At 41.7% G+C, this 12,331-nt stretch overlaps 1 protein-coding gene across 5 annotated transcripts in view; it reads left to right on the forward strand.

Annotated features, from left to right (window-relative positions):
• LOC117939365 (fibroblast growth factor 14-like) overlaps window positions 1–12,331 on the forward strand; it is a 54,650-nt gene that overhangs the window by 19,020 nt on the left and 23,299 nt on the right. The window contains exon 1 of one of the 5 annotated variants that reach the window (XM_034864644.1): window positions 8,134–8,824. The exons of the other annotated variants lie outside the window; for them this stretch is intronic. Coding sequence (XP_034720535.1) covers window positions 8,632–8,824 — 193 coding nt within the window. The 5' untranslated portion in view covers window positions 8,134–8,631. Of the gene's footprint in view, window positions 1–8,133; window positions 8,825–12,331 lie in introns of those variants that run through there. 5 annotated transcript variants of the gene reach the window in all.

A 12,331-nucleotide genomic window follows, 5' to 3' on the forward strand; every position in this document is an offset into this window, starting at 1 on the left:
TTAAACTAATAATAAAACCTTAAACATATCCACTACATTCATTTAGATACAGTAGATAATTGGCAGTAAAAACAAGGTTTACTTCCACCACCTTGACTGACAAACTAGTATGAAAGGAACAAAAACACTATTTACTGTATGTACTGCGTCTATCTCTGGGATACGCATATCCCTGTGATTTTTTTCCGACACCCAGTACATGTAAAGTTGTTCACTGGTCTTTGTGCTGTGAGCAGGAGAGGCATTAGAAGAAATCCAGAATAAGAGATAAACTAGGTATCACAGAGAGAGAGGAGAAAGAGGGGAAGGGATTCAAGACACTAGAGGAAGCAGACAGAGATGTTCGAAAAGAGAGAGGGGCTGGGAATGAATAATTTAGTCTCTCCATTCCCTCTCCCTATCTACCTGCTGAGCTGCTGAGATGGGGATGTTGCAAAGATAGATGAGGAGAGAAGAGGAAAGGAGACGGCAAGGAAAGGAGATGAAAGGAAAACGAGGGGAGAGGGGATAAAATGAGAGCAAAAATGGAGCAGAGATAAAACTAAAAGAGAAGAAGACAAGGAAAGGTGAAGAGAGGAAAAAAGAGGGGAGGAATGAGGTGAAACAGAGAGGGGAGTAGACAAGGAAAGGAGATGCGAGAGGGGATAAAAGGAGGTAGGAAAGGAAAAGAGGAGAGAAGAGCAAGCGAGGAAAGGAGATGAGAGGAAACAAGAGGAGACAAGGAAAGGAGAGAAAAGAAGGGAAGAGAGAAAGAAAAGAGGCTGTTGCTGTTTACTAGCTTGAATGAGTGTGATCCAAGTGTTGTATGCATTTCATTAAGTGTATGAGAGAGAGAGAGAGATGTAGTATGATGAATGTAATTGATGCCCAATGTGTGTGTCTCTGTGTGTTATCCTCTCAGCATTCAGCAGGTGCTCTCTCCCTCCGTTCGGAGACCTACCTGCGTCACTAATCACTCGTTACCTTGGTAACAGTGGACTTCCCCGTGTCTGGGCCTCTGTGAGTGTGTGGGCAGGTGTCTAAGCGTGAATTATGACTCATCCTGCTCAGTTCAGAGTGGATATCCTCACACTCCTGTCTGGGGAACACCCACCCACATCTGTTTCCTCCCTCTCTGTTTCTCTTTTTTTCCGTCCTGTTGCTCCGTCATCTCTTTTTCGCGACTCTTTTTTCTTCTGCTGCCCAGGCTTACAGATACGTTTGGCTGTTTGATTCAATGTATCATAGTACATACATGTCATGTTTATCTGCGTTTGTTTAGATCAGGAGGAACACATTAATGAGCAGCCATAGTCACCATGATCAAACAAAGAGCGCCACCTGCAGAAATGCTGTTTGATCAACAAGTAATCCCCGGGAAAAGTCTAGCTTTTACTGATTAAATGGACAGTGTAAATGAAGCTTAATTCTTGTGTGCTATACCTATGACCAGCCCTGCTATTTAAAGGATTAGTTCAACATTTTTGGGAAATGTATTTACTTTATTTCTAAGGGTGAGAAGAAAAGATAGCACTCTCATGTCTGTCTGCTAAGTGCTGAGATAGAGTCAGAAGTTATTCTATCTTATCATAAAATCATTGAGTCACATTTAAATGTGTTGATAGGCAGTTTTCACTGTTCAGTGTTCAGTCTAAATTCCATGCTAAGCTACGCACATCCAGTCCAGCTGTGTACCTCATGCACAGAGATTATCAAGATGCTAGTAAGAAAAGGGAAACATTTCACAAAAGGTCGAACTATTCCTTTAAGCAGTTTGTCGGGATGTTAGGTCTTGTGAAGTTATAAAACAGACCAAGTAACACAAGTATACACTGCCAACTCCTAGTCTTTCCAGTGCAGCCTCAGAAAACAAAGAGCAGAACCAAATAGTCATCTTCATCCTCCTACGTGCAACATGTTCATTACTTCTCTCAAGGTAGTCGAGCAGTTTTGTTGCCAGTACTGTACAATGAAGTTTTTTCTCTTTCTTGTCACTGTAGGCAGCACTCTTTTGTTGAGTTTCAGCAAAACACTTCAGCACCATGGACAGCGAACATCCTCTCTCCGACACTGGCTGACTTCCAAATTCTACACTTTTTTTTCTGTTTACTTGCTGCAGCTGCCCTTAAAAAGTGCTATAAGTTTTTTCTTTTTGGTGTAGGCATCACTTTTTTGTTGGTGTTTGAAAAAAGATAGAGACAATCTTTCGGCATCTAAATGCTATTGTTTTTGCCTGGTTCATTTGGTTTTATTCCCATTCATTTCTTTTTAATGTAATGCTTTGAATAAAAACAACAACTGTAGGTCTAAAGCCTATAGAGGCCATGGACAAAAAACATACTCTACGACCATTCCTGCCCACTTTGCTCCGAGTGCCAATCTGCATGTTGTTTGAAACATTTCTAACCAGGATATGTCCGGTCTCTAATGGGACGTTTTTGGCCTGATATCACATTAGAGAGGTACTTGAGCACTTTACAGAAAGAGCTGTGCTGCTAAACTGAACCCTAATTCTGCAAATGAACAAGGTGCTAGTCTTTTTATACTTGCATGAGGAAGCTATCACATAACTGTAAGATCTGTGGCTCAAGGATGGGTCTCTGAACATTAAAGGTCCTATGACATGGCGCTCTTAGACGTTTTTATATAGACCTTAGTGGTCCCCTAATACCATATCTGAAGTTTATTTCCCTAAATGCAGCCTTGGTGCAGAATTCCAGCCACTAAAGCCAGTCCCACAATGAGCTTTCCTTAGTATGTGCCATTTCTGAGTCTGTAGCTTTTGAGGAGGAGACGGGGGTTAAGGTGGCTTTGACCAACTGCCACTTTGCTCCTTTGAAAGCCATGATGTCTCTCTCTCATGGTTCGGCCAAATTGTCTGGGTGGGCAAAGCAGAGAAAGGTGAGGTAATCTTGTGCCTCAAGACCTCATAAGGGGCAAGATTCCAGATTGGCCCATCTGAACTTTCCTTTTCTGAAAGGAGGAGCAGGATACCCAGGGCTCTGTTTACATCTATTGCTATTTCTAGCCACTGGGGGACCATAGGCAGGCAGGGGGAAGTCATGTTAATGTTAAAAAACCTCACAAAGGGAAATTTTCATGCCACGGGACCTTTAATATATCCCAGGCATGAGTACTGCTAAGTGCCAGCCTAGCAGCCACCAGAGGCCCCCAAATGAGCATTACAATTATAAGGAATTAGGATTTTATTCCTCTCACAATTTTTACCGTAAATAGCACAATATACTAACCACTATATGAGCTCTATTAAAATCTCTATAGAACTGAGTAGATGAATGAAAATATTTTTGTATGAATAAAAATAGTTTGCTGTGATAGTGGTCTGTCTCTACTGAGCATGAAAGCAACATGAAGACTAATAGAAACAAAACATAACATAATAAAAAAGTAACAGCAGCGGCATCTGAATGAAGTACAAACTGAGTAGTGAATGAAATCCCAAATGGGATTCTTTTAGTGCCTGTAGAGGGCACTGTTGCCTCTGAGCAGGCCCAGAAAAAAACTGTTTGGACACATAGACATGCACACAAGCTTGAAATAGTATATGAAAGAAGAAGAGTGTGTATCTGTCTGTGTTGTTGTCTCATCTCAGGAGAGAAGGCTGAATGGCCTTTTTTTATTTATGCAAACTATTGCATATTTCAGTTTGCCTTTGGTGTGTGTGTGTGTGTGTGTGTGTGTGTGTGTGTGTGTGTAAAGTAAATATAGCTACAATGACATACTACTAGTACCAATAATATATTCATTTTACGTCTGATTTTATTTTGATATAACTTTTATTGCAGGCCTTTTTGAAAGTGTTTGCATCAGCTTAACACACACATAACATCACAAGCATAACAGTAACCTATATTGGGATCAAAAGGCTTATCCCCCTGGGAAATTGATTGCAGTCAGAATATTGAATGACAATCATCTCACTCAATTAGACAGTGAAACGTATTTTAACTACAAAGTTGACATTTTGGATTGACAGTGATGGAAATTCCGCTCTTTGGTCATTTGAAGGTGACATGTTCATGCATGTGATGGGGGTTCTATCCTGCCTTCAGTAATCCACACAGCCAAACTCGACTGTTCAGTATTCAGTAAAAGGACAGATAGATTGGAAAAGGTTTTGGGACTTTCTTTGATATGATTTTCCCCAGAAGAAAGGAACATTTAATTTCAGTATTCTTTATGTTTAGCTGGGTCCCAGCCCAGCTCTTCTTCTGGAGAGCTGGCTGACCTATATTCCGCACTGGAAAGACAAATATGTTGGCTTGTGAAATTTAGGCAAAACTTAAATACGAACATAACATAAAAAGAATAAGGCTTTTTCCTACTTTTTCTGCTTGTACATGCTAGTGCTACACCTGATACTTCCCCCATATATTGTTACAATGAGGGTAGAAATGTGAGTGTGTGTGTGTGTGTGTGTGTGTGTGTGCGCGCGTGTGCGTGCGTGCTGCGAACTGTACCGTGAAGCAGGCACATTTGTGATGAGCAGAGGTTTTTGTTTGAGGGAATGGATGGTGGAATAAGTGGATGGAAGAAGGATGGACGCTGTGAAGAATTTATCTTTTGAAGTGGAAGAACTGTGTCTCGCCTTCCTCCAATGTTATGAAAAGCATCAGAAGAGAGATTTTAATGTAAATGAAGCTTTGATTTATTCATAACTCCGTCACTTGGACTGGCCTGGATAACAGTGTACGCATTCCATCCTCACACGCACAAGTACATACACATCGTTTTCATTTCCTTATCCTTTGTTCTCTGCTGTCGGGTAGAGAGACAAGCAAGGGTGAAGCAGTGCTTTCTTCTGTATCTGAATTGTAGTGTGTCAGCATTATCAAAGACATAAGAAGGAAAGCCTGGGATCCTGTGGAAGGGCCTGGAGTTTACCTGCTGAAATTGGAGATGAATCCAGGGTGACAGACTTTTGAATATCAACACATAAGGACCAACAACCAAAGCAAAGTATATCAGCATGGATATTGTGAAAACCTATTGGCACATGTCAAATTATCAGTTCCCAAAAACAGCCAAATCTAATATGCTCTTGCCTGCATTCAGAACTCCATTTGGTTATTATAGCATTTATTTGAGACATATTACATCATTACACTTTTATTTTGTATGTACAGGTGTCCCCCACTGCTAGCGATCGTTACGTACCACATACAGCGAACTACCACAGTGTTATTGATGTACTACCAATATTAATACTGTTAGTGAACTAGTATTGTTGGACTGGTGTTCTTAGAGATGCTCTGGTTCCACCTAGTGGGCATAAGGAAAGCCATACATCATATTTCTGTGATACCTTAGAACACACATGTCAAACTCAAGGCCTGTGGGTCAACCCCACCCCCACCCCCACCCCCCACTGCAAATTTGGATCCAGCCCACATATATAATTTGGTTCACAAAATGTTGGCCCGCCTAGTTTTTGTCACTGTTTTTGGTCAAAGTTTTTTGCTGTTTTTCCAGCATTTCAGTCGCTTTATTTGACATTTCTGACGCTTATGGCCTTTTCTTTGACATTTTTGTCACCCAAACTGTAAGTAAGAAGACTACAGGAGACATGTAATAATACAGTCAAAGATATTACATTTTTTTGATGACATAAAACCAATAAACTCTACATGTCATGTTGATGCGATTCTAATTTTCCAGTGTGCCCCTCAGTGAAACTGAGTTTGACACCGCTGCCTTAGACACACACACACACACACACACACACACACACACACACACACACACACACGGAGGCAGAGAAAGACAGTCCCTGCACTTCCTATACTATTTAGTATGCCAGTAAAATTTAGTATGTCCCAATACATAGAATGTCAAATGCGGTATGCCAAAATTACCAGGATGTTCTACTGCATTTGGTCAGATTTTGCAGTATGCAAACCAGCACGCTTTTCTGGCTATTCTGACTCACAGTCCTTTGCACAGAATGTATGAGCAAGAGGGTCAAAGTTCAAGGTGCAATGTTATGAAGAATATGTCCCAATTATATGCATAATGCATGCAACAGTACATACTTTTTAAGGGCAGCTGCAGCAAGTAAAAAGAAAGTATACAATTTGGATGTTAGCCAGTGTCTGAGAGAGACTATTTGCTGTCCATGGTGCTGAAATGTTTGGTTAAAGTGTTCTGACCTGCGCCTGACATCATGACGACTCAAAGCGACATCTGATTATTTTTTAATTGCATTTGCTTCACCCACTGCACTCAAGTCCTTTTTGGATCCCCAAGAATGTAGACAGAAATGGTTGAAAATAAATAGAACTTTCATTTATTTAAAATAATTTCCTTTAAAAAGTAACTAATAAAATACAGTAAATTCAGGCTACAATTAAATACTAGTACTACCAATAATATATTCATTTGGCATCTAATTTTATATAGATATAACTTTTATTGCAAGCCTTTTTGAATGTATCTTCACCAGATTAACACACATATAATATCACAATCATAACAGTCGTAATATAGGAAAAATCTATATTGGGATCAAAAGGGATCAAACATTTGTTGGCTGGGGACATTTTGGCAAAACTTAAATCTGATCATGACTTCAAAATAATAATACTTTGCCTGCTTGTACATGCTAGTACTACACCTAATAACTGCCCCCACATACTGTTGCATCAAGGGAGGAAATGTAAGTGTACTCCTGTACACTGTGTCCTGTAGTATAATCTTACAGCAGTCTCTGAAAGGCGTAGGCACGTGTACAGTAGACAAACCAGACATGTGAGGCAGGTAGCCCTCCACTTTATCAGCCTGTCACTCTAGCCCACCTTTTGCATTTTTAAAGCAGAAAGCTTGCCACCAGCTGAATAAAGACAGTAGCAATGTATGTGGAAAGACGATGAGCGGAGCAGGATCATTGCCTGCATTACCTTCCTAGTGTCAGTTACATTCTTTGCTTGTGTCAGTCTCAAATAAAATGTATGATAGGGATGAAAAATGTTTAAGAATGTTGCTGTATCCATAATGTATATGCTCTGATCCCTTAAACAGGTAAAGTGATAATGTAGAAGGCAGGGCTGTTGCATGTTTTATTACCCACCCGGCAACCCGCTACCTTTTTTCTTCTTTATTTTAAATCAGTAAGCTTTACCTCGTATGAAAATAAAAAGCAATACTTTACTTCTTTTTTAACCAGATACATGAGAAATGAAAGTGAGGTTTTACTTTGTAAAACTTTGCAAAGAATATTATGAGATTTATGAGAAAATACCAATGCTCTACATTTTAAAGACAGATCCTTTAGTTAAATTTCCTTTTTTTACGCCCACCTGCTGCAAGTTCCATTACACACACACACACACACACACACACACACACACACACACACACACACCTCTCTTCACTGGCCCGTTAGGAGGATGACAGGTTGTTTTTGGGAGCGCGTGTGTTACTGCTCGCAGGGCTCGTGGCTCCAGCAACGGTGTGACAGCGCTCGCGCTTTCCAATGTCAAGTTACCCAGAACGACAATTACAGGGACATCCGGTCATTACTTTCAAAATAACAAATAGAATATAATTGGTAGGCTACTTTAAGCTTTGAAACATATTTCTAAGTAAACATGTTCTAAGCGTTTCACGAAATGTTTGCTGTAGACTTTGAAAAGGGATAACAATGTCTAAAGAACAATATAGCCTTTATACAGGAAACTAGGTCAATTTTAAATGAAAACAGGCACATTATAAAAGAGTAACAACAGAAGGTGAAATTGGGATGCTGCAGGATACATTTAACCATGTAGCTGCCACTGTTAATGATATGTTAAAACAAATAGGCTATTCCTAGTGTGGCTGATGTAAAAGAGGTGTAATGCCTCGCTAATTTTACTAGAGGTGAAACTGTTGTGTTTCTAGCTAGATAAAACAAGATCTTAACTCATTTAGATGAAATGATTTTGACCACTTGATGGCAGCAACAGGTAGCAAAATGACAGAAGATAAAAGAAGAATAAACTCTAGGAATAGGCCTGTCTGTAAAATGAGCCATTAATGTAGGCTAGATAATCCATTTTAATAACAAATCCCAGTAGGCTTTCACTTTGAAAGCTTAGCCGCCCTGTTTCCGGTGATGCTCTGGGTAACTCTCGCTAGTTTCACGCAGCCGGAGCAGCTCGCGGCTGCACGCGCGCCTCGCGCTACTGTCAGTGGAATACAAACGGACGTTTTCAGAGGAGAGGATTGAATTGCTTTCTGAGGCATTCTCATTTTCTCCCGTTTTTTGTGTCTCGCCTGCTGACCATGGGAACAGAAACTGGCAAACGAGGTCCGGTAAAATCGGCTGGAGGAGCCGTTCAGTGACAGGTGCTGTTATCTGACAGCCAGACACACCGGTGAAACGTGACGTGCAGGTAAACCGCTGTACGTTTCAAATCAATGGCCCGGGGAATAAAGACACCAGAAAATATGCTGTAAGGTGAAGTGGTGTTTTGATTTTGGACTGTACCGCGTTGTGGCTGAAGTATGGGGCCGTTATAGCCGCTAACGCGGAGACTGGAGGTCTGTGTCGGGTTTTCTCTGCGCTCCGTCCCCTCCGGTGGACACTACTGAAGAGACTGGAGACACGGACGGAGACAGAGCTGTTTTTGTGTCGGCTGTTTCGGCGGAGACATGGCAGCGGCCATCGCCAGCGGTTTGATCCGGCAGAAGCGACAGGCGAGAGAGCAACACGCCCACAGACCGACTCCTCACCGGCGGCGGAAGAGCCCCGGTAAGAAGCAGGGGCTGTGCAACGGGAACCTGGTCGACATCTTCTCCAAAGTCCGGATATTTGGTTTGAAGAAAAGGAGGCTACGGAGACAAGGTGTGGGGGAAATGGGGGGCGGACAAACGCGCACATGCATGCAGACATATTGGTATGCAGATGTGCGTCCTTCCACACAAATGCAAAAACGCACACACGCTCATACACTTTTACGCGCGGTCACACAACCACCTTAATGCACTCCCTTCTGGTGCACAATCGCGCGCGCTCATACACGCGCACACACCCCAATACACAGCACAATCATGAACAAACGATTGACAGACTCGCCCCTCTCTCTCTTTTTCCCTTTCTCTTCTCTGTGTTGGTAACACACACACACACACACACACACACACACACACACACACACACACACACACACACACACACTGTCATGTCTTGTAGTGTCTGATGGTTCAGTAGTTTCCAGGTACATCCATTATTGAAGCCACAGATTAGTCTGTCTAGTCTCTCTCTCTCCCTCTGTCTGTCTCCGTGCATTTTTACCTTGCTCTGTCATTTTCAGCTCATAATTTAGCTCTTATTTTGAAATTACACTTTGCTCTTGGCGTCAATGCAGAGTTAATTGTTTAGATATCGCAGTGAATGCAGATTAATGAGAATGTTGTAATTGTGTGCTGTGGTTAGCGTTCAGTAGCAGAGGCAATACATGCTTTTGTAATCAATTGATTGTGTGAGAAACCAGCAGGTGCTTGTGAATGGAGGGATGGTGAAAAGAGGAGAGAAGGTGGCAGGAAATGAGAGGAGGGGCAGAAGAAGAGATAGCGGAGAGGTATGAGTGGTGAATTGGTTTTCACCAGTTTGGTCTGGTGAGTGACAGGAATGTGTGGAATCCAAGAGCCAAATTCTAGAACCCCAATCCCTTTCCTTCCTTTTCTAAATAGGCTTTAAAAATATATAATATAATATATTTTATTTAGATATATTTTGCATTCTGATGTGTTGTTTGATGACTGTGTGTGATGCCAGGTTTCAGAGTGGCCTGTGGATCCAGAAGAATGACGTTGTCTTCTAAGTATGCCGATTAAATGTAAATCGCGCTCTCTTTTTGTCACCTTTCTCCCTATCTTAGTGTAGATCTTTCCATGCCTTCTTCTAGCTACATTCTACTTTTCCTCTCTTGTTTCCTCCTTTCAGAGGAACAGACAAACAGCTTCTTCTCCTCTTTCTTACGTCCTGTTTTTGCCACAGCCTTAGTTCCTCTGTATTTTTATTCGTCTCTTCTCTTCCTTTTTCCCTTTATCACCCCTCATTTCTTCTCCCCCTTTTGACCCTTTTTCCTATACCGCTCTTCTTATATTATCCAATTCTCCCTCCCTAACTTAGATCTTTTCAACCTCCTTCCAGACTTGTTCTCTTCTTTCCTTTTAAGGAAAGAATAGATGACAAAAACCTCTCCTCTCATCTTCCTTTTTTGCTTTTGCATCCTTTTCTTGTGCATCACCTTCAGTCACTCTACATTTTCCCTTTCCCCTTTTTGTCACCCTTCTCCCCTACTTCCTTTCTTTCCCTCTTCACCCCCTCATATCCTTTCCTCCTCTCCATCCTAATCTTCCCTTCCTACCTTAAATCTTTTCACCCCTTCTTCCAGCTTCATTTTTTTGTTCTTCTCTTTTCCCTCTTTCCTTTTGTCTCATCCTCTTTTCATATCTTTGCTTCAGTTCCTCTGCATTTTATTCCCCCTTTCTCTTCTTCCATTATTTGTCAGCTTTCTCTCTTACCTTCTTTCTTCTCCCCCTCCTTCTCAGCTTATCACCTATCTTCACCAAATTATCCCTACATACCTTAGATATTTTCATCTCTATTCCCAGCATCATTTTCCTTTTTCCTTTCTCCCTTCTTTCCTACCGCCTTCGTTTCCCTGCATTCGTCTCTCCTTCCTATGTGTTCCCAGCTGTGAGAGCTGCTGGCTAAACACGCTGCGTGTGTGTGTGTGTGTGTGTGTGTGTGTGTGTGTGTGTGTGTGTGTGTGTGTGTGTGTGTGTGTGTGTGTGTGTGTGTGTGTGTGTGTGTGTGTGTGTGTGTGTGTGTGTGTGTGTGTGTGTGTGTGTGTGTGTGTGTGTGTGTGTGTGTGTGTGTGTGTGTGTGTGTGTGTGTGTGTGTGTGTGTGTGTGTGTGTGTGTGTGTGTGTGTGTGTGTGTGTGTGTGTGTGTGTGTGTGGGATTTGCCAACATCCCCTACTGTCTTGCAGAGGTTTTGTGAAGGGGAGACGGACTCAAAATGATCTGCATCCTTCATTGCTGGATCAAAGATCTGGTTCAATACAGCTCAAATTTGCATGTTTTATCAGGTACAGTTAGACTGACTTGGAGCCAAAATTGGTTCACAGCACTGGTGAGGTAGGATTTTACTCAACGGTATTCAAATCCTGCAGTGAAATCAGCCTAATTTCAGAGCCGGTACCCCACCTATAATTACTTCATCAGGCTGACTTTGAGTGGAGATGGACAAGAGTTTCCCGCCAAAGTGAAAGGAACACACCACACAATATTGGCTTTTTGGTAGCTTCAATTAAAAAAAGAAATCCTGCAGCCTCAAAAAATTGTCATTGGCTAAGTCAACACAAGCCAGGGAAGGTCTTCTGGTGTTACATGCTCCCACTGAAATGCACATGTAATATATCTATATTTTACAGGGTTATATAAGCCAAAGGAAAGGCAGGTATAGATATAGTTATAAATACAAAGCTGGGCTGCAAAGTATAAACTCCTCTAATTCAGTAACATTTGACATTATGTTTTGCAAATGAATATGTCGTAGATGAAGAACATGACACATTGTAGGCAAAGATAACACAATAAATTACATTCCCACCAGCTTTCTCTTGCCGTGCTTCACAAAAACAAGGACAAAGAGATTGAAACGTGACTGATTTCAGTCTGTTTGCAGTTGGCAGTTTGTGCTGACTTCAGTTGTGCTCTAACAGACGGATGCTGGGCAGGTCAATTTTGAATTGTAAAACAGCAAGAAATATCACAGCTGTCAGATGGAAGGATGTTTTCTTCATGCCTGAAAGTTTCAATTGTCATTTTCATGGGAAGGTAGAAAAACAACTTTTCTCTGAGTTAATTGAAGCTCACAAACCCCTAAAGCACAATTACGTTTTGGTTCCAGAAAAGTTGTGATGGTGGGTCATGGGGTGAAGTATCTCCGCATCTTGTCTTCATGGGACGCTAACGAGGAGCATGAGATTAAGTGCTGGTTAGGCAACGCGGCTGAAAAGGGAGCTGGACCACACAGCTGTTTCTTGCAGTTGTATTGCGCCCTCACCCGTGGTCATGAACTCTGCGTCGTGACCGAAAGGATGAGAATATGGATATGCCAAAAATAAGGATCCACCGCTGAGATGAGGAGTTCAGTGACGCGGGAGGACATAAAAGTCAAGTTGCTGCTCCTCACATTGAAAGGAACCAGTTGTGCTTTTTCAACCACCTGGTGAGGAGACGCCAGTGGAACTTGGGCTTAATAAAATATACACAATAGCTTAATATGTAGCTCTGTGGTTAACACTGTCACCTCTGTTGTCTGTATGTTATCCTGATG

This window comes from Etheostoma cragini, chromosome 24 (genome assembly GCF_013103735.1).
Source record: "Etheostoma cragini isolate CJK2018 chromosome 24, CSU_Ecrag_1.0, whole genome shotgun sequence".
NCBI classification, from domain to species: domain Eukaryota; kingdom Metazoa; phylum Chordata; class Actinopteri; order Perciformes; family Percidae; genus Etheostoma; species Etheostoma cragini.